The sequence below is a fragment of the Rhinoderma darwinii genome, chromosome 5 (assembly GCF_050947455.1).
Source record: "Rhinoderma darwinii isolate aRhiDar2 chromosome 5, aRhiDar2.hap1, whole genome shotgun sequence".
NCBI lineage: Eukaryota > Metazoa > Chordata > Amphibia > Anura > Rhinodermatidae > Rhinoderma > Rhinoderma darwinii.
This window is the reverse complement of record NC_134691.1, coordinates 266114942-266138736: the sequence shown is the minus strand read 5'-3', so window position 1 is coordinate 266138736 and position 23795 is coordinate 266114942. Positions and strand designations below refer to the sequence as shown.

General features: G+C 41.4%; 2 protein-coding genes across 3 annotated transcripts in view; one reads left to right on the top strand and one right to left on the bottom strand.

Moving 5' to 3' along the window:
• LOC142651878 (acyl-CoA dehydrogenase family member 11-like) overlaps positions 1-23795 on the top strand; it is a 112658-nt gene that overhangs the window by 32917 nt on the left and 55946 nt on the right. For both annotated transcript variants that reach the window (XM_075827105.1, XM_075827103.1), the window contains 2 exons: positions 6715-6822; positions 11032-11130. In XM_075827105.1, coding sequence (XP_075683220.1) covers positions 6715-6822; positions 11032-11130 — 207 coding nt within the window. The remainder of the gene's footprint in view (positions 1-6714; positions 6823-11031; positions 11131-23795) is intronic.
• The window catches only part of UBA5 (ubiquitin like modifier activating enzyme 5), a 101318-nt gene that overhangs the window by 59876 nt on the left and 17647 nt on the right, over positions 1-23795 (bottom strand). The gene's annotated exons all lie outside the window — the stretch shown is intronic.

Genomic DNA, 23795 nt, shown 5'->3' with positions numbered 1-23795 from the left:
CTATTCACAACGCCCAGTTAGTAAAACAAGTAAACACGCCCAGTTAAAAACACAATACACGCCCAGTTGGACATACGAAAAAAAACACGCCCAGTTGTCCATTTCAAAGCTCATTTGCATATATATAAAATACAAACAGAAAAAATGGGACATAGATAACATCAAAACCACAAAAAAAGGCCATACTTACTAGGTAGGTGGGTGGTTGTCCATGTCAAAGCTCATTTGCATATATATATATATATATATATATATATATATATATATATATATATAAAATGGCTCATAATATGGCCAAAAATGAACGTTTTAAAAAACAAAACAAAAAAACTTTACTGTTCTCTACATTGCAGCGCCAATCACATGCAATAGGAGATAGGGTTTTGAGAATCTGGTGACAGAGCCTCTTTAAAGAGGCTCTGTCACCAGATTTTGCAACCCCTATCTGCTATTGCAGCAGATAGGCGCTGCAATGTAGATTACAGTAACGTTTTTATTTTTAAAAAACAAGCATTTTTGGCCAAGATATGACCATTTTTGTAGTTATGCAAATGAGGCTTGCAAAAGTCCAAGTGGGTGTGTTTAAAAGTAAAAGTCCAAGTGGGCGTGTATTATGTGTGTACATCGGGGCGTTTTTAATACTTTTACTAGCTGGGCGCTCTGAAGAGAAGTAACATCCTCTTCTCTTCAGAACGCCCAGCTTCTGACAGTGCAGATCTGTGACGTCACTCACAGGTCCTGCATCGTGACGGCCACATCGGCACCAGAGGCTACAGTTGATTCTGCAGCAGCATCAGCGTTTGCAGGTAAGTCGATCTTACCTGCAAACGCTGATGCTGCTGCAGAATCAACTGTAGCCTCTGGTGCCGATGTGGCCGTCACGATGCAGGACCTGTGAGTGACGTCACAGATCTGCACTGTCAGAAGCTGGGCGTTCTGAAGAGAAGAGGATGTTACTTCTCTTCAGAGCGCCCAGCTAGTGAAAGTATTAAAAACGCCCCGATGTACGCACATAATACACGCCCACTTGGACTTTTACTTTTAAACACACCCACTTGGACTTTTGCAAGCCTCATTTGCATAATTACAAAAATGGTCATATCTTGGCCAAAAATGCTCGTTTTTTAAAAATAAAAACGTTACTGTAATCTACATTGCAGCGCCTATCTGCTGCAATAGCAGATAGGGGTTGCAAAATCTGGTGACAGAGCCTCTTTAAGTAAACTTACCTAAACTTTCAGATGACTTTTCAGAATAAACTATCATGTGTGTAAATGAGAGATAACACTATCTCTGGTCATTATATGACATTTGTTCTGCATTTCTTAAAGGGAATGTGTCGCTAGGAATTATTTTTTTTTTTAAATTAAACCGTTAGTATATAAATGATTACACATTGTTCTAATTTTTGTAATTTTTTCACAAGTCAGGAAATATTATAAATTATATTCTAATTTATAACATTTCCATGTGCTGGTCACTAGGGGGAGCAATTCCCAAAATTGCAGCATTGGCATGTGGTAAAGCAACCTCATTGCTTTATGCTGCAAAATTGGAGAAGACCCACTCGCTCTAGTGTGCTCAAACAATCCCCCTGTAAAGGATTTGCCTGACACGGCTTCTGTGTCGACGCCCGTGGTTAATCAGCCTGCCTCTGTGCCTAGCTTTGCTAGAATGACTCGTTCTGCTACCACTCAGGCTGGGAGGCTGAGGAGTGGGAGAACCTATCACAACCTGGCCAGACGGAGCTAGCTCCCGCCCTTGGTCTATGTATACCTGCATTTGCTGCTTGTCCTGTGCCTGTGATTCTCTCTGGTTCCTGGCTCTGCTGTTCCTGCTACTTACAGTTGACCTGCTTCATATCTACCCTGGCTTGATTGACTATTCTTCTGCTCTGCTTTTGTTACCACGTACTCTCCTGGTTTGACTCAGCTCGTTCACTACTCCTGTTGCTCACGGTGTTGCCGTGGGCAACTGTCCCACTTCCCTCTCTTCTGTGTACCCTGTCTTGTGTTGTCCGTCGTGCACATATTGAGTGTAGGGACCGTCGCCCAGTTGTACGCCGTCGCCTAGGACGGGCCGTGCAAGTAGGCAGGGACTGGGTTGCGGGTAGATTAGGGCTCACTTGTCCGTCTCCCTATTCCATCATTACACCCCCTCCTTTATCCTGGCTAGTGGCAGGAGAAAGGAGGGGGTTGAATGCTCAAACCTCCTACACTGTGTGCCGCCATTTTTTGAGCGAATGCACAGTGTAGGAGGATTAGATACAGTGGTAATCACACAGTATAACACCAACACACACACACACACACACATCATATACACAAACATAACTTACCTGCCGCTTCCTCCGCTCCCTGTCCTTGCTTCTGAACATATGGACGGAAGCCGCGACCGGAAGTAGTCATCTTACTGTCCGGTCGCGGCTTCCGGTCCACATTAAAATGGTGCCGGATGTCGCTCTGCCGAAGACCTTCCCTTTGGACTGTGTGGAAGCGGCGCATGCGCCGTTCCCACACAGACGGCGTACACTATAGTGAATGGAACGGCTCCCATTCGCATTCCCTATGGGGATGTATGTGCCATATTCCATCTCTGTATGTGTAGATGAAAAAAAAAAAATGGCAGCCCCCATAGAGAAGTAAAAGAAAGGAAAAAAAGTAAAACAAATAAATAAAATTTGTTTTAATGACATACTAAAAGCAATAACATACTGTATAAAAAATGTTTTTTTCGTGACACCTTCCCTTTAACAGTTTTTCCTCTGCAGACTCTTTCTCTAATTTTCAGTTTTACCTGAGCTAGTGCCAGAGCCCAACTACTATAATGTCTTTTATACACTGCACACAGAGAAGAGGAGAATCCTGCTCTCCTATCTCTATCACATATAGAGAAACATCTGCATGGAGAAGATTATACAGCAGTAATGCGTAGTGTAGCTGTGAATTCATTATTGGGTTGAGATAGAACTTTTATATGATCAGCTGCAATGTCTGTGTATCTGTCTCTCTGCCTTTCTCTTCCTCTGCTCCTGCTCTCCTCACTCTCTCCATAGACCACTATGGGCAGCTGTAACCTGACCCTCAGTGAGCCGAGACAAAAAGGAGAAAGCCATAATTTCAGAGTGAGTGAACATTTAGGAGCCTGATATTTAGAGAAAGAGGTACTTTTCTCTATTCGGGTATACTTACTAAGTTTCTTATATTTGCTTGTACTATTGATTTCTGAAAAGTTTTGTTTGAAGGGCAACGCCTATTTAAGATTTGAGCTTTTGGGCAGCGCGTATGTAGCAACTCTCTGGCAGGAATTGTGAATGGAAACACTATCTGGCAGGCACCGTATATGGGAGTGATTAAAGTTTAATTACGGCCCCTTGATTGTAGTACAATCTGGCAAATATTTTAATATATTGATGAAGGGCTGAAAACATGTTACCCTTATAACTTTGATATGGCTGCCATAGAGTTCTTATCCTCCTACTTATTCAATGTATGAAGTCACAGGAACACACCGCTTGGTAGGACATCAAGTCAATGACTGCGATTCTGGAGTAGAAGTTCCCGCTCATAGGCTTATATTGGACATGTTCTGACTATATTAATAAATATGCTCAATAATAATTGGCCTGGTGCTGTATGTCTAAAATTTTCTAACATCCTAAAGTTACCATGATCATGTGATATATGCTAAACACTAAATGGCTCGCTCTTCTAAAACTCTGCTACCAACGTATGAGCTGCATATTTAGTGTGCATAACCCAGCATTATTCTGAATTATTATCCTCAGTTTTTCAAATAATTTTTACAACAAGGTGATCTTTTTATTCTGTGTTCAGTATTTCTATTTGCTCAAGTAATTGAAACATGACTGTTTTATATTATCAGAAGGCAGTAATTGGAGGGACCTAAAATGAGCCTGTGTAGCATGGAGAGGCAGTGTATTATATATTCGTTCTATGACCACTTTTGTACATGTTGCTGCTCATACTCTAATGGTGGTCACCCAGACACAAAGAGGAGTACTAGCCAGGCAACTGCGGTATCACTGCTGGTGCTACAAGAAGCAGAGTAAACCGTTTGTGCAAAGATATTTAATGCTTATGAAACAATTCGCGATGACTACTGCAGGATTGGGCTTTAACCCCTTAGTGAATGCACTGAAGTGATAAATGAGTAAAATGTATAACTTTTATTTCATAGCTATCTAAAAACAGGGGTACAATCACCACCGTGAAAAGCCCAACCGTGTATTTTAAAAACGTATTAAACAAATACTCCAAGTCCTAATTCGTTTGCGAACCCTCTATGACTGGGTATATAGACAGAGATATCAAATATGGAATCAGCGTTTAAACATTGGTGTAACAGTGGTTTAGACCCTAAAACACACCGGAGCCTGCAGTTAACCGCACCTAAATCTCCTGATGTTAAGGATACACAACAATGCCACTGCCCCCTACGCAAAATTCCCTCACTTAACCCGACCCTACGCGTTTCTATACCAGGATGCCAGCGATATTTCTTCAGCAGCAGATATTCTACTGCACAACACGGAAGCATGCACTCATAGATGTCAGCGGCATGCTTCACTACGGGACTCTGAGTTACTATGAACTGGATACTCCCCCCCCCCCCCCCCCCCCCCCCCCCCCCTGGCTTCAGCGGCATACTACGAACCAGCCAATCACACTCGCCCACCACATCCGTGACGCTCGACCATGTGACTCCCGGCCGTCAGCTGACATACCCGGAAGTAACATCGTAAACTCCACAGAACGTGCAGACTCGATGGGAGGCTGTAGAAGTATCTACTTACTGCACAGAGCCTCATACTATTCAAGGATAGAGTATATCAATATTAAGTTGGATACATATTGCGGATCAGCTCAAGACCGCAATTGGACTGCCACGATAGGAGCACCTACCCTGGAAATACATATTGTATGAATGGAAAAACGATATTAATGTCAACCACACTTTAGACATTTGAAACCCTCCTGGACTGAATTACCATGCCTGTTACTATTGAATGGTATACTGCAAGTAACTGTGCTTGGACTAGGATTAAATTGTCATACCCCTACCTAGAGGACCGACAGATCCTGTAACTTTAACCGGATTGTATATTTAAATAAAACAGGTATAATTTGTTTGCTCGTTTAAACCTTCAGGCTGTACGCAAGCCAGTCTGTAAATCCATTGGGCCTCTTTGCGCAGAATGAGGTTATCCCAATCCCCTCCCCGTTTAGGAGGACGTACCAGTTCAATTGCCTGAAATTTCAAACATTCTGCCCTGCCTTGATGTTTTGCATGTACATGTTTTGATATGGACGTATCTCTCGAATTTGTAACATCTCCAACATGTTCCCTAATCCGGCCCCTTAGTGACCACCAATACGCCTTTTCACGGCGGTCACTAAGGGGCCTTAGGCTAGGCCATCGCCTCTTCATGGCGGCCCAGTCTAAGTCCTGCACGGGTGTCCCGTGCGGGCTGGAGCCGGGGCTCGGCTGTCTGATGAGAGCCGGGCTCCTGCTCCAAAGGCCTCTATCAAAGTTTACTTAGATTGCGGCCGTTTAACCCGTTAAATGCCACGGTCAATAGCGACCGCTGCATTTAAATAATTTACAGAGGGAGGGAGCTCCCTCTCTGAGCCATCGGTAGCCCGCAAATGCAATCGCGGGCCTCCGATAGCGTGTCATGGCAGCTGGGGGCCTGACAAAGGCCCCCAGGTCTGCACAGGGCATATGCCTATTAGGACGTGCCAGAGGCATGTCCTAATAGATTGCCTGTCAGATTTACACTGACCGAAAATAATGCTCTGGTATACGAAGTATACCAAAGCATTATAGCAGCGATCTAAAGATTGCATTGTAAAGTCCCCTAGTGGGACTAATAAAACAAGTTATAAATGTAAAATAAAAATTAAGAAAAATGACAGTAAAAAAAAACAAATTTTTTTCCATAAAAAGTGGTTTTATTTAGTAAAAGTGTAAAAAACAAATAAAACTACACATATATGGTATCGCCGCGACCGTAATGACCCAAACAATAAAGATGGTATGTAATTTAAGCCACAAGGTGAACACCGTAAAATAAAAACTCAAAAAACTATGCTGAAATTGCTATTTTTTTCCATTGCCCCCCCAGAAAAGTCATAATAAAAGTTAATAATTAAGTCCAATGTACCCCAAAACAGAACCAATCAAAACTACGTCTCGGCCCGCAAAATACAAGCCCTCATATCACTACATTGACTGAAAAAAAATTAATAATACAGCTCTTAGAAAGCGACAATGCAAAAAGCAAATAATTTTAGTTCAACATAAAAAACCTCTACATATGTGGTATCGCCATAACCATACCGACCCATAGAATAAAGGGAACGTGTTATTTATGCCGCACAGCGAATGACGTGAATTTAAAACGCATAGAACAATGGTGGAATTTCAGGGTTTTTTTCTATTCCCCCAAAAAAAAGTTAATAAAAGTTAAACTATATGTACCCCAAAATGGTGCCATTAAAAAGTCCTACTAATCCCGCATAAAACAAGTTCTCATACAGCTATGTCGACGGAAGAATAAAAAAATTGTAGCTCTTTGAATGAGACTATAGAAAAATGAAAAAAATAGCTTGGTCATTAGGGCCTAAAATAGGCTGGTCGCTAAGGGGTTAATATATACTTTGTGTTAAAGATCGTTAATTCTCTTTGCAGATACAGGAAACATGGAGGTGCTTCACATGTACGGCACAGAGGAGCAGAAGAAACAGTGGCTTGAGCCTCTACTTGCAGGGAAAATCCAGTCTTGTTTCTGCATGACAGGTGAGAATTCTTAATGGAGATCTATCTGAAATGTTATTATTTCATTGAAAGTAACACCTAAAGAATGACCGAGTTTCCTGGCAAAACGATTTAAAAAAAGTAATTTGCTCAAAACACCTGTACAGTGAAGGAAATAAGTATTTGATCCCTTGCTGATTTTGTAAGTTTGCCCACTGTCAAAGACATGAACAGTCTAGAATTTTTAGGCTAGGTTAATTTTACCAGTGAGAGATAGATTATATAAAAAAAAAAAAAAATCACATTGTCAAAATTATATATATTTATTTGCATTGTGCACAGAGAAATAAGTATTTGATCCCTTTGGCAAACAAGACTTAATACTTGGTGGCAAAACCCTTCTTGGCAAGCACAGCAGTCAGACATTTTTAGTAGTTGATGATGAGGTTTGCACACATGTTAGATGGAATTTTGGCCCACTTCTCTTTGCAGATCATCTGTAAATCATTAAGATTTCGTTGCTGTCGCTTGGCAACTCGGATCTTCAACTCCCTCCATAAGTTTTCGATGGGATTAAGGTCTGGAGACTGGCTAGGCCACTCCATGACCTTAATGTGCTTCTTTTTGAGCCACTCCTTTGTTGCCTTGGCTGTATGTTTCGGGTAATTGTCGTGCTGGAAGACCCAGCCACGAGCCATTTTTAATGTCCTGGTGGAGGGAAGGAGGTTGTCACTCAGGATTTGACAGTACATGGCTCCATCCATTCGCCTATTGATGAGGTGAAGTAGTCCTGTGCCCTTAGCAGAGAAACACCCCCAAAACATAATGTTTCCACCTCCATGCTTGACAGTGGGGACAGTGTTCTTTGGGTCATAGGCAGCATTTCTCTTCCTCCAAAAACGGCGAGTTGAGTTAATGCCAAAGAGCTCATTTTTAGTCTCATCTGACCACAGCACCTTCTCCCAATCACTCTCAGAATCATCCAGATGTTCATTTGCAAACTTCAGACGGGCCTGTACATGTGCCTTCTTGAGCAGGGGGACCTTGCGGGCACTGCAGGATTTTAATCCATTACGGCGTAATGTGTTACCAATGTTTTTCTTTGTGACTGTTGTCCCAGCTGCCTTGAGATCATTAACAAGTTCCCCCCGTGTAGTTTTCGGCTGAGCTCTCACCTTCCTCAGGATCAAGGATACCCCACGAGGTGAGATTTTGCATGGAGCCCCAGATCGATGTCGATTGACAGTCATTTTGTATGTCTTCCATTTTCTTACTATTGCACCAACAGTTGTCTCCTTCTCACCCAGCGTCTTACTTATGGTTTTGTAGCCTATTCCAGCCTTGTGCAGGACTATGATCTTGTCCCTGACATCCTTAGAAAGCTCTTTGGTCTTGCCCATGTTGTAGAGGTTAGAGTCAGACTAATTCAATGAGTCTGTGGACAGGAGTCTTTTATACAGGTGACCATGTAAGACAGCTGTCTTTAATGCAGGCACCAAGTTGATTTGGAGCGTGTAACTGGTCTGGAGGAGGCTGAACTCTTAATGGTTGGTAGGGGATCAAATACTTATTTCTCTGTGCACAATACAAATAAATATATATAATTTTGACAATGTGTTTTTTTTTTTTTTTTTATATAATCTATCTCTCACTGGTAAAATTAACCTAGCCTAAAAATTCTAGACTGTTCATGACTTTGACAGTGGGCAAACTTACAAAATCAGCAAGGGATCAAATACTTATTTCCTCCACTGTATATACAGTGGGCTTGTGCAATAGATGTCATTTATTTATAATACACTTCACTGCGTTTTCTAAATATTAAATAAATGTATAATCTGAACATTCTGACATCAATACGTGATGGTTATACTGAGATAAGCAAAGGTTCGTAGGCACCGCACATCTCTCCTAATAGAAGTGGTCTGTTAAGATCATTTCTCCTGTTGTAGCCTCTGCCACAGTAAAATAAAGTTATATATAAGTTACCATGGGGTTGGGGGGGTTTGTTATTTGGTAGGGGCATAATGGTTGGCAGTGGGTGTGTCTTTTGGCTGGCGATGGGAACATTGGGGATGATTTATTAACACGGTCTTTAAATTAAGAAGACTAAAACCGGGCCGGCAGAAGATTTGTCAGAGTGGCGCATGCTGTGTGATAGATTTGGCGTATCTTGCGAGACATTTTAGACACTTTGCTCTTCCTTACACCACCTCTTGGTTGGCTTACTTTAGACCATTATTTAGCATCAAAATTTTGGGGCAATTCTAAGCCACTTCCCCTTTACCACACACTTTCCAAGACTGTCTAATGAGGCGCAAGAAGTGTCTGAAAGACCTACTAAATCTGGCACAAGGCATGTACGTTTGTGAACATATGTACGTACAGTATGTTGTGTCTAGTTTTTGGAAGCACACCTTGGCTGACCCTATTGGGTAGGGCTGTCGCTGTATGGAGGGGCTCACCAAGCTGACTGTAACATGCTCCACAGTTGCAGTCACTTATGTTATTTAACCAGTAATTGTCCTGAAACTCTGATCTTCTTTTCACAAAAGAAGTTGGCTCCGAGTTATACAACCTGTATAAAAGCACTAATCCTGTGAGTGTGGCCTTATGCCTTTTAAATGGACATCTAAATAAACTTAAAAACTTAAACTTTTAACCTACTATACAGTTGAGGATGGAATATCCATTAATTCATTTTATTTAGCAGCTTTTTAATCTCTTTGCAAAGAGAAGTGATGTGCTGAAACTAAAACACAATACACTTTCACACCACAAGATGGATTCATTATTAGAATCCGCCTCGTTGACATAGAATACTTTTACAACCCAACTTTGTTTCTCATTCTTCTAGGCCATTGGTCTCTAACCTCTCCAGCTGTTGTGAAACCCCCAACATGCCCTGAAAGCTAAAGGATGTCAGGGCATTCTTAGTGTGAGAGACACATTTTGGAGACCACTGATTAAGCAGACCTAGTTTATTCAGAATCTTTCTAAAAGACCGTATATAACTTTTTAATCTGCCCCTCTTCCAAATTAGTTGGGGGCACCAATCTCCCTCCCAACGATGCTGCCTGGATGGCCTTCCTCATTGTTTTGTAGTCCTCTGGTATTAAATGGAGAGTTTTCTTTAAACAGGGAAATCAAATGGTTTAGGCCCTGTTAATACCTCCATCATAGCTTTTGTTTATACAGTAGTACAACGGATGCCAATGCCATGCAGTGCTATTTCTCCTGTCCTCAGATTGAACCGGATCCCTACGATACTGTTAGTTTGGGTCAATCGATCAATGGTCAGGTCTGGACTTGCAGCCGTAAAATGGACGATAAGATGAGCCACCTTACCGCCGTCTAAGTGAGGCCCTACATTGACCATATTGCAAGATCACTCTAGATATAAGAAAATTGTAGTGCCACCTATAAGTGAATAGCCTGTGAGTTAATGTCCGACCGTTCATAGAGCCTTGTAACATGGCTTGGGTTAAGTGTTTTTGGTTTGGCTATTAACCTCATGTTTCAAGGCACATAAAGGGTCAGGTGGTCACTTACAGGGTAATTACCTATAGGTTATACTAGAGAGAGAGTTTCCGTTCTTCTAGGGAAGTGCTAGCTTGCATGCTTTTCCATAGAGCATCGCCCTTAAGACGCCCTAGCAGCTGGATCTCTGCAAGAAGAAGCAGTACCTTCCAAAGCATGTGCCATATGTTTTTCTTTCAAATTTTAATTTGTGAAGGCTTATCACGTACATGCTTGTCTGACAACAGTACACAAGCCATAACCAACCTTTACCTAACTACAATACCTCTTGGATATTAAGATCTGCGACTACACAAAATGACTGTCTAGAAATGACCAACATTGGGGTAGATTTACTAAGCTGTCTAAGATTAAGACAGCATAAACTTAGACCAGGCAGCCCGAAAATGCGCCAAATCTATCACAATAGCGCACACTGTATAATAAATTTGATGCATCTTGCCTGACGTGCTAGACACTTTTCTCTTTATATCTTTTTGTTGGCCTACTTTTCTCTAGCGCACTTTGGTGCATATTTAGACACGCAGTGTTCCCCTCTAAGCCACACCCCTTTTTAAGTGTCTTGTGAAGCGCAAGCATCCGTTCTTGATTTAATCTCAAATTAAATGCACCAAAATTTTGCAAATTGTGCCAAAATTTGGTGCATTTTTTTTACACATTCTATATTCAAACATAGTAGTACATTTTCCCCATTGTGTTTTCTCTTTTCAGAGCCTGATGTAGCTTCTAGTGACGCCACCAACATGGAGTGTAGCATCAAAAGAGATGGAGATAGCTACATAGTTAATGGGAAGAAGTGGTGGAGCAGTGGTGAGTAAAACACATTTTTAATTTCCCAAAAGCCATGTCCGGTCAGGTATAGGTGGAATACTCCGGTGTTATGGGTTGCTTGGCACCAGATGCTGTATCTAACTTTTGTCATTAATTTTTCCTAAAGTTGTAAATCTTTAACTCCTCCTTCTTCTTTTTTTTTTTTTTTTTTTTTGTTAACCTTGACCAAGCAAACAATTTGTTTATTTTCAGAAATTGCCTGAATTGTGTGATTATCATTGGTGGATGTGTTTCTCCCCTGTAGAATCATTAGATACATATTATATATCGAATTATGAGATAAATAATTTTACCTATACACCCATTGTAAACAGGAACATTTTACTTCCCTTGCCTCCTTTATCTCTCAAGCTAGCCAACTTTTTACATATTTAATTCTCTTCTTAGTCAAAGGTGAAGACATCTATAATGAACACCATGCTCTTGACTTAACAAGTCCCAGTCTGTCCACTTTGCTTATTCCTAAAGAGGAATAAGTCCCTGCTCACCCATCCTCTTTACATCCTATTACTTGTCTCCTAAATTCAAAACTGGAAATTGTGTTCTTTTCAAGAAATCTTTCTGCTAGAAAAACCCTCAGATTAAATTCACCAATAGTTAGCTTTCCCTCCACCTGTTGCGAAACTACAACTCGTAAAACAAATCATGCTAGGAGTTGTAGTCTGCAACAGCTCAGCTGGAAAGCAACTGGTTGGGGTGCACTGCACTTACTAGATATGTCTGAAGAGAAAAAGTGGATTTGTGTTAAAGGGAATGTATCATCAAGTGCCAAATTAAAGGAGGGTCCTTTTGGACTACGTTCACACGTAGCAAAATTGCTGTGAACTTTCCGCCCAGATTTGTGCATGGAAGATCAGCATCGTAATATAATAGCAGCCAAGTAGATGAAATTTCAAAAAATCTCATCCACACGCTGCAGAAATGTACCGTGCAGAAATTTACCTGCAGTGCGGATTTTTAAATCTGCAGGATGTCAATTTCTGCTGCGGAAAGTGCAGGGATTTGTTGCGCTTATTCTCCGTTGACTTTAATGGCGAAATATACCTCTGCAAGCAAATCCTTGTGTTGCGTATATATTTCTGCATATTACCAATGGATCGGCAGCAAAATCCCGAGGTCCACAATCCCCCTTCCGCACTAGTTTAAAATAAAACCGAACATAAACTCACCCCCCTTGTACTCCCGTAGTATTGCGTCCCTTGTCCCAGGGCTGGTCTCTGTACACTTGTCTTCCAGTGCTTACGTAATCACAGGCTGCAGCGGTCATTTGTGACAAAATGTCATTGCAGTAGGACAGGTGTACAGAGACCAACTGGGGGACCGGGACACATTGCCCTGGGAGCGCCAGTGGAGGTAAGTATACTGTTTTTCTTTAAGCTAGGCTGCTTTCTTTAGCATAAAGACCACACCAAAATAGCTGCAGAATTGTCTGCAGCATATCCGACCCATGTGTACTTTCCCTTGCTCTGATATTTTTGGTTGATTACTCAAACTTTCTCTCCAGGAGAAATGTTAGGACCAGGTCAATGATGTTTATCTGCTGGTATTTTAATTTTTTTTAGCAAGAATTGTGGTCTGTTGCAGCCTCAGATGTACTTCCCTCCAGTTATAGTTTAGATCCTTGCTATTATACATTGGGGATTTTAAATTTGCAATCGGTCCTTTGGACAGCAGTCTGATATGTCAAAGGAGCGATATAGGGCATCGGCCCCACGATTCTGGCCAGCCTGCCTGTATGAAGTCAAAACTTGAAAACAACAGAGACAAGCAAGCTTGTCAAGGGTTTAGTCTCCAGGTGGCTTAAAGAGGCTCTGTCACCAGATTTTGCAACCCCTATCTGCTATTGCAGCAGATAGGCGCTGCAATGTAGATTACAGTAACGTTTTTATTTTTAAAAAACGAGCATTTTTGGCCAAGTTATGACCATTTTCGTAGTTATGCAAATGAGGCTTGCAAAAGTACAACTGGGCGTGTTGAAAAGTAAAAGTACAACTGGGCGTGTATTATGTGCGTACATCGGGGAGTGTTTACTACTTTTACTAGCTGGGCGTTGTGTATAGAAGTATCATCCACTTCTCTTCACAACGCCCAGCTTCTGGCAGTGCAGACACAGCCGTGCTCTCCAGAGATCACGCTGTGACGTCACTCACAGGTCCTGCATCGTGTCAGACGAGCGAGGACACATCGACACCAGAGGCTACAGATGATTCTGCAGCAGCATCGGCGTTTGCAGGTAAGTCGATGTAGCTACTTGCCTGCAAATGCTGATGCTGCTGCAGAATCAACTGTAGCCTCTGGTGCCGACACGATGCAGGACCTGTGAGTGACGTCACAGATCTGCACTGCCAGAAGCTGGGCGTTCTGAAGAGAAGTGGATGATACTTCTCATCAGAAAGCCCAGCTAGTAAAAGAAGTAAACACGCCCCGATGTACGCACATAATACACGCCCAGTTGTACTTTTGCAAGCCTCATTTGCATAAATACAAAAATGGTCATAACTTGGCCAAAAATGTTCGTTTTTTAAAAATAAAAACGTTACTGTAATCTACATTGCAGCGCCTATCTGCTGCAATAGCAGATGGGGGTTGCAAAATCTGGTGACAGAGCCTCTTTAACCCCTTAAGGACACAGCCTGTTTTCACCTTATGGACCAGGCCATTTTTTTCAAAACTGACATTTCACTTTATGTGGTAATAACTTTGGAATAATTACACTTATCCAAGCGATTCTGTGTTTATTTTTTTTCTCGTGACACATTGGACTTTAAGTTAGTGGTAAAATTTGGTCGATACATTCAGTGTTTATTTGTTGAAAACACCCATATTTAGAGAAAATTAGTAAAAAAAAAACAAAAACATTTTTATGAATTTTTAAATGTATCTGCTTGTAAGACAGATAGTAATGCCACACAACATATTTACTGTCTTAGAACTTTAGTAGGAATTCCTCACATTTTCAAGAAAATTTCAAAAGGCTATTTTTTTTAGTGATATATATTTGGATGGGTATTACCCCCGTACAATTTATATATAATATATGTAGGAGTAACTCACACTAGGTGTACACCACCGATTGTCAATATATGATTGAAGGAACAGGGGGGAGTAGAAAAGTAGTGTGTTTGATCGATGTACAAAATAAAAAATACTTTATTGTTAAATTGTTATTAACCCCTTCAGGACTGAGCCTGTTTTGGCCTTCAGGACGAAGCCGATTTTTAAAATCTGACATGTGTCACTTTATGTGGTAATAACTCCGGAATGCTTTTACCTATCCAAGCGATTCTGAGATTGTTTTCTCGTGACACATTGGACTTTATGTTACTGGCAAAATTTGCCCGATAGATTCAGTATTTAATTGTGAAAAACACCAAAATTTAGCGAAAAATTGCAAAAATTAGCATTTTTCTAAATTTAAATGTATCTGCTTGTAAAACCGATAGTAATACCACACAAAATAGTTACTAGTTACCATCCCCCACATGTCTACTTTAGTTTGGCATCGTTTTTTGAACATTATTTTATTTTTCTAGGACGTTACAAGGCTTAGAACTTTAGCAGCGATATATCTCATATTTTCAAGAAAATTTCAAAAGGCTATTTTTACAAGGACAAGTTCAGTTCTGAAGTGGCTTTGAGAGTCTTATATATTAGAAAGTCCCCATAAATCACCCCATTTTGAAAACTGCACCCCTCAAAGTATTCAAAACAGCATTCAGAAAGTGTATTAACCCTTTAGGCGTTTCACAGGAATTAAAGCAAAGTAGAGGTGAAAGTTACAAATTTCATTTTTTTTATACAAAATTCATTTGTAATACATTTTTTTTCTATACCACAGAAGGTTTTTCCCCAAAAATGTAACTTATTATTTATTGCCCAGATTCTGCAGTTTTTAGAAATACCCCACATGTGGCCCTAGTTCGGTCATGGACTGAAACACAGGCCTCAGAAGCAAAGGAGCACCTAGTGGATTTTGGGGCCTTCTTTTTTTAGCATATATTTTAGGTACCATGTCAGGTTTGAAGAGGTCTTGTGGGGCCAAAACAATAAAGACCCCCAAAAGTGACCATTTTGGAAACTACACCCCTCAGGGAATTTATCTAGGGGTATAGTTAGCATTTTGAACCCACAGTTTTTTTGCTAAATTTATTTGAATTAGTTTGTGAAGATGAAAATCTACTTTTTTCTGAAAAAACGTAGAAATGTTTAATTTTTTCAAGGTATAAAAGAGAAAAAACACCCCAACATATGTAAAGCAATTTCTCCTGATTATAGCAATACCCCATATGTGGTAATAAACTGCTGTTTGGACCCACAGCAGGACTCCGAAGGGAAGGAGCACCATTTGGATTTTGAAATTCTGATTTTGCTGGAATGGTTTTCAGTGCCGTGTCGCGTTTGAAATGCACTGGAGGGAACAAAATAGTGGAAACCCCCAGAAAGTGACCCCATTTTGGAAACTACACCCCTCAAGGAATTTTTCTTGGGGTAAAGTTAGCATTTTGACCCCACGGTTGTTTTGCTGAATTCATTGAAATTATTCTGTAAAGGTAAAAATCGACTTTTTTTCTGAAAAAAGGTAGCCATTTTTAATTTTTACAAGGAATAAAGGAGAAAAAGCACCCCAACATTTGTAAAACAATTTCTCCCGATTACGGAAATATGCAATATGTGGTAATAAACTGCTGTTTGGACCCACAGCAAGGCTTAGAAGGGAAGGAGCGCTATTTGGCTTTTGGAGCTCAAATTTAGCTGAAATGGTTTTTGGGTGCCATGTCGCATTTGCAAAGCCCCTGAGAGGCCAAAACAGGGGAAACCCCCCAAAAGTGGAAATTACACCACTTAAAGAATCTATCTAGGGATATAGTGAGCATTTAGACCCCACAAGTCTTTTGCAGGATTTATTAGAATTAGGCCGTGAAAATGAATATCGACATTTCTTCCACTAAAATGTTGCATTATTTTCAATTTCACAAAGGATAAAGGGGGGTAAAAGCACCCCAACATTTGTAAAGCAATTTCTCCCGAGTACGGCAATACCCCACGTGTGGTCATAAATGGTTTTTCATTAGAAAGTAATTAACCCTTTCTGGAGTGATCCATTTTTTTCTTTTCCTTCTTAGTTTTTTCCTCCCCGAGTTCCAAGAGCCACAACTTTTTTATTTTTCAGTCAATAGAGCGGTATGACGGCTTATTTATTGAGGGACGAGAGGTCGTTTTTATTGGTGCAACTTTTTGGTACATACAACTTTTTGAGCACTTTTTATTACATTTTTAGGTAGAGCCAAGGTGACCAAAAAAACAGCGATTTTGCCGTTCTAAATTCTTTATTTTTTACGTGAGACGCTCCATACATCACCCCCCACACTACGACATGCTATGTCATGGTGCGCGCAGGGGTTAATGCGCAGCGCATGGTGCGGAGTGAAAATTAAAATTTTCCACTCATATGCCATTTTAGTGCACTATATGTTATGCCCAGTTTGTGCCACTGAAGACAAATAACTCAAAATATTAACCGGGTTCTCCCGGGTATGGCGATGCCATATCTGTGGACGTAAATTGGTGTTTAGGCACGCTGCAGGGCTCAGAAGGGAGGGACGCCATTTGGCTTTTGGGGCACAGAGTTTGCTTGGTAGTTGTTCTGTTTGGGGTTTTACTGGTGTTTCAGTTTATAATGTGGGGGCATATGTAATCTGTGCGGGGTACATCAGGGTACATGTTATCTGTGCGGAGTACATCAGGGTACATGTTATCTGTGCGGGGTACATCAGGGTATAATAAGAGGGTATAATAATGGGGTAAATAAATAATAATCCGCAGATATGTGGCCGGTGTCGCACTGATAAATGGCGCCCGATCTTATCTGCTTTTGGAACACTGCACGTTTTGCATCGCCATATTCTGAGAGCCAGAACTGTTTTATTTTTTCTCCACCGGAGCCGTGTGAGGGCTTATTCTTTGCGGGACAATCTGTAGGTTTTCATTGGTACCATTTTGGGGTACCAGAAATTTTTTTGATCACGTTTTATTCCATTTTTTGGCAAGCAAGGTGACCAAAAACCATCAATTCTGACAATGTTTTTTATTTGTTCTTTTTATGGCCTTCACCCTGGGCTATAAATGACCATTATACTTTATACTGCGGGTCGGTACGATTACGGCGATACCAGATGTATATATTTTTTTTATGTTTTGCAGCGTTTGTGCAATAAAATCACTTATTTATGAAATAAATTATTTTTTGTGTCACCGTATTCTGAGAGCCATAACGTTTTTATTTTTCAGTCAAAAAAGCGGTGTAAGGGCTTGTTTTTTGCGGGATGGGATGTAGTTTGTATCGGTACCATTTTGGCGTACATGCGACTTTTTGATCACTTTTTATTGTATATTTTGGGAGGGTTGGTAACCAAAAAATTGTGATTCGGGCACTGTTTTTCGTTTATTTTTTTTGCGGTGTTCACCGTGCGGGAAAAATAATATTACAGTTTTATAGTTGGGGTCGTTACGAACGCGGCGATACCAAATATGTGTACTTTTTTTAACGTGTTAATTTTTTTCCTATAATAAAAGTCTTATTATAGGAAAAAAAGCATTCTTTGTTTATGTCACTTCTAACTTTGATTTTTACACTTTTTCAAAACATTTTTATTATCTTTTTTTAACTTTTTTTACTTGTCCCACTAGGGGACACTTAGACTGGCAGCTCTGATCGCTGCTGGAACACATTACACTACACACCTAGTGTAATGTGTTCTAACTGTCATTGTGACGTAACTGTCACACTGACAGGAAGCAGAGGAGGAACGGCCGGAGGCTGATCCTCCGAGGCTTCCGTACATGGCAACCCGGAGGTCATTGTCTGGCCTCTGGTTGCCATGATAAGGATCGCCAGCCCCCGCAAATACATGTGGGGGGCTGCCGATCCGCTGTAAACCTCTTCGATGTGGTGATCGCAATCGACCACCGCATCGAAGGGGTTTATTGCCGATTTCAGCGGCGACAGGCCGCTGATCGGCAACGGGGAGAGCAGGGCTGACACCCTGCACAGTTAACCGCCGCTGCGGTGTAGCGCCGCGTGGCGGTTAACTGTTAAAGCGCGGACATAACTGTACGCCCAGGTGCGCGAAGTTACTGCTTATCTGGACGTACAGTTACGCCAAGGTGCGGGAAGGGGTTAAAAACAATGTTGGATGTAATTCACGTTGCGCCAAAAATCCCCTAGATTGGCACAATATGACAAATTATGTCACATAATTTGTCATATTGTGCCAATCTAGGGGATTTTTGGCGCAACGTAAATTACATCCAACATTGTTTTTAATAACAATTTAACAATAAAGTATTTTTTATTTTTTATTTTGTACATCGATCAAACACACTACTTTTCCTACTCCCCCTGTTCCTTCAATCATATATTTTTTTAGTGAACAGTTCAGTTCTAAAGTGACTTTGAAGGGACTATATATTAGAAACCCCCCATAATTCACCCCATTTTTAAAACTGCACCCCTCAAAGTATTAAAAACCGCTGTGAGAAAGTTTATTAACCCTTTAGGTGACTCACAGGAATTACAGCAAAATGGAGGTAAAATGTACAAGTTTCATTTTTTTTGCAGAAAATCCGTTTAAATCCATCTTTTTTTCTCTAACACAGAAGGTTTTACCAGAGAAACGTTACTCCCATATTTATTGCCCAAGTTCTTCAGTTTTTAGAAATATCTCACATGTGGCTCTAGAGTGGTAATGGACTGAAACACCGGCCTCAGAAGCAAAGGAGCACTTAGTGGATTTTGTGGCCTCCTTTTTATAAGAATATATTTTAGGCACCATGTCCGGTTTGAAGAGGTCTTGTGGTACTAAAACAAAGGAAATCTCCCTAAATTGACCCCATTTTGGAAACTACACCTTTTAGGGAATTTATGTAGGGCTATAGTGAGCATTTTGACCCCACAGGTTTTTGCAGAAATTATTGGAAGTAGGCCGTGAAAATGAAAATCTGAATTTTTTTCCAATAAAATGTAGGTTTAGCTAAAAAAAATATTCATTTCCACAAGGACTAAAGAAGAAAAGGCACCCAACATTTGTAAAGAAAATTCTCCTGAGCACAGCAATGCCCCATATGTGGTTATAAACTGTTATTTGGACACACGGTAGGGCTTAGAAGGGAAGGAGTGATATTTGACATTCAGATTTTGCTGGATTGGTTTGCGGTGCCATGTCGCATTTGCAAAGCCCCTGAGGGACCAAAACAGTGGAAACACCCCAAAAGTGACCCCATTTATAAAACTGCACCCTTCAATGAACTTAAAGAGGCTCTGTCACCAGATTTTGCAACCCCTATCTGCTATTGCAGCAGATAGGCGCTGCGATGTAGATTACAGTAACGTTTTTATTTAAAAAAAAACAAGCATTTTTGGCCAAGTTATGACCATTTTTGTAGTTATGCAAATGAGGCTTGCAAAAGTCCAAGTGGGTGTGTTTAAAAGTAAAAGTCCAAGTGGGCGTGTATTATGTGCGTACATCTGGGCGTTTTTAATACTTTTACTAGCTGGGCGCTCTGAAGAGAAGTATCATCCACTTCTCTTCAGAACGCCCAGCTTCTGACAGTGCAGATCTGTGACGTCACTCACAGGTCCTGCATCGTGTCGGCCACATCGGCACCAGAGGCTACAGTTGATTCTGCAGCAGCATCAGCGTTTGCAGGTAAGTCGATCTTGCCTGCAAACGCTGATGCTGCTGCAGAATCAACTGTAGCCTCTGCTGCCGATGTGGCCGACACGATGCAGGACCTGTGAGTGACGTCACAGATCTGCACTGTCAGAAGCTGGGCGTTCTGAAGAGAAGTGGATGATACTTCTCTTCAGAGAAAGCAAGCCTCATTTGCATAACGACAAAAATGGTCATAACTTGGCCAAAAATGCTCGTTTTTTTAAAATAAAAACGTTACTGTAATCTACATTGCAGCGCCTATCTGCTGCAATAGCAGATAGGGGTTGCAAAATCTGGTGACAGAGCCTCTTTAACTTAAGGGTATAATTAGCATTTTGACCCCACAGGTTTTTTGTCGGAATTTATTTGAATTAGGCCGTATTTACTGGTATTTCAATTTTATAATGTGGGGGCATGTGTATGTTGTGAAAAGCAGATCCGAGTATAATAAGAGTACATAAATAATAAAATTAATAATTCATAGATGTGTGATAAGCCTTGAAGCAATCCTTTATGCACAGGCCAGGTTTTTTGGGGCAGGTGTCGCACTGATAAGTGGTGTCCTTTCTTCTGCCCCTTTTGCTGAACACTCTGCACCTTTTTTGGGATCTTCCCGTCTTTGCAGTTTGTGGAACGATGCCAGCAAAGTGTTGCCCTGGTACAATACGGGTGTCCTTGCTTTCAGCGGATGTGCTTGGGCCCACCCCTGCCCAGTTTTCAAACATAAGCACTTTCATAATCTCCTCTTGACAATTAAGGAATGACCCTGCACATTGGAATTGCATGTAAACGTTATACCTTGCCATCTATACGGCCACCTTTTTGTACCACACCCTTGTTTTTCTCATGGCACTATACGGCTTCAGCACTTGATCTGAGAGATCAACTCCTCCTATTTACTTGTTCTAGCCCATAATGCAATCTGGCTTGGGGGTCATTGTGGTTCTACCTCGTACATGGACAGTGGTGCTGCTGTTCCCATGTATTGTGATCAATAGAACAACATCCCTCTTGTCCTTATACTTGACAAACAATGTTTTCTCGCTGCCTTGTGCCCTGCCATCACCCCTTCTGACACATTGGCCATGGAGTGTTTTAGGGAGGCCTCTCTGTTTTTTACGCACCGTGCCGCATGCTGCAGTATTTCTGGTCGAGGGGCATTTAAATAGTGGGATTCTGGTGTAGAAGTTATCCACGTGAAGGTGATAACGCTGGTGCACCAAATCCCACACTATTTTCCCACTAACTCCCAGGACAGGGGGGGGGGGGGCATTCTGTAGGTTCAATCCTGGGGTCCTTCTCGCACAGTTTGTACATTTTTATCCCAGAAGGTCTGCCCTCTTACTGGGCAGGTATTGTCGGAATTTTAGCCTACCCTTAAAATGTACAAGGAACAAGTCTATTACAATGTTCTTTTGGGGGTATATGCTTCTTGAAATTTGGTGCAGAAATGATAAATGATTGGCCTGATTTTGAATAGGTGGTCATATGTGGGGTCATCACAAGGCGGGCACTGTGCATTATCATTATAATGTAAAAATGTAAGAATTGCTTTAAAACGTGTCCGGGGCATTGCCATGCGGTAAATTGGGCTGTTGTAAAAAACATCTGTACTCCAGTATTGCCTGATCTGTAGCTTCTCTACTAGCCCCATATGCAGCACAAGGCCCCAAAATTTGAGCATCTCCGCTGCAGCTACACTATGTAAAATATAGTGAACGAACTTCAGTAAAAAAACGGAATGTCCATCACTAACTGACGCTAAATCTGTAATGCTATATATTCGTGCTAAAAAGACTGTAACATAAAAATTATACTGCAGTAAATTTAGACTTCTAAAGCTACAGTAACCACTGACACTAAATGTAACACTATATTTTAGGAAAAACTGTAGTATAAGAAACATACATAAAGTAAATGTAACTAACTTTAGAAAAATTGTATAACTAAAACTACCTAAAATGCTATGTCATTTTTTTTATTATAAAACGGGCGCTAACCTATACGTCCGCTACCCTAACGCCCTACCTATGCAGGTACTAGCTACCCCAAAACTACCGCTACCCTAACGCCCTACCTATGCAGGTACTAGCTACCCCAAAACTACCGCTACCCTAACACCCTACCTATGCAGGTACTAGCTACCCCAAAACTACCGCTACCCTAACGCCCTACCTATGCAGGTACTAGCTACACCTAACTATATTTTATTGAACTTTTTTTTTTTTTACTGCACAAAAAGATGGTGCAGTAAAAATAGGCCAAAATCAAAAACCTGTGCCAAAAATTGAGCACGGATGCCGGTCCGTGATGGTCACTGATCAGCGCTCAGAGGCACATGGAGATGGTGCTGGCAGAAAAAAAAATTAAAAGACCCCGCGTCAAAAAAAAATGACCACAGATGCTGATCGGTGATCTCTGTCACCGATCAGCACTCAGTGGCCACAGGGCGCACACACGGAGATGGTGCAAAACTGACAAAAATAAAGTCCTGTGCCAAAAATTGCTGATCAGTGATGGCGGTCACTGATCTGCGGCCGCAGGACGTACACGGAGGAAGGGGGGGTTGGGATGGACTGGAACTGGGGAAGGGAAATTTAGGAACCACTAGTGCTGCTGCTAAAAAAAAAAAAAAAAATCAGCAGCAGCACAGTTGATGATGATCACAGTGAGTGATCACACAGCAGGATGCAGATGAGGACGATCGCAGCAGAGAAGGCCTCAGCAAGGGTAAGTATTCAGTTCACAGACTATCACAGCAGCTCTGCTCACTGTTCCTAAACGGAATGAGGTGGGCAGAGCTGGTGCAGGGTGTTTGAAACGCCCGCCATGGCTACGATTGGTCGGTCCGACAAATGGTAGCGATCGGGGTGGTGGCACCATCACCACTGCTTCACAAGTACATGGCAGGGATTGGAGGCGTCCTAGACAGCACCAATCCACACCCCCCCCCCCTCCCTGGGCTACGTGTAAAGATGGCCTGCTGTCAGGGACAGCGGCAATCTTTACACGGTCTTTAGGCACGGTGACCACTTAACGCTCCAACGTACCTATACGTTGTACCTAACGACAACAACGTACCCATATGTTGGATGTTGTTTAGGGGTTAAAGGTATTCCAGGTTTTTATGATTCGTGTAAATGGAAACAGGATGTCCAGCAGATATCCCCATCCTTCTAAAGAAGACTTTGCTTCTAACAGTTCCTGATCTACTCTGCAATAATTCTGTTCTGCTGAGGATAATTTTTTAGGGAAGAAGGCACAAGGGCAGAGTTTTCCATTAGATTACGTTTGAGACAAGATGGCTACTACATCTTCAGAAGAGGCATCCTCTTCGACAAAGAAAGCCATGAGAACACTCTGGTGAAAGAGAACTGGAGCAGACACGAAGCACGCCTTATGTTGCTCAAAGGCACAAACTGCAGTTTCAGACAGAGAGATAGTGGGTCACTTTACGTGTAAGAGCTGTAAGGGGAGCTACCAGAGAAGAGACGATATGAATAAATTGCGCTTGATTGGCCAGCAAACTCGCCTGACCTAAACCTCATAGAGAGTCTATGGGGTATTGTCAAGAGGAAGATGAGAGACACCAGACCCAACAATGCAGACGAGCTGAAGGCCGCTATCAAAGCAACATGGGCTTCCATAACCCCTCAGCAGTGCCACAGGCTGATCGCCTCCATGCCACGCTGCATTGATGCAGTAATTCACGCAAAAGGAGCCCCGACCAAGTATTGAGGGCATATACTGTACATACTTTTCAGTAGGCCAACATTTCAGTATTAAAAATCATTTTTGAAATTGGGCTTGCATAATAATCAAATTTTCTGAGACACTAAATTTGGGGTTTTCATTACCTGTTAGCCATAATCTTCATCATTAAAAGAAAAAAATGCTGGAAATAGATCACTCTGTGTGTAATGAATCTATATA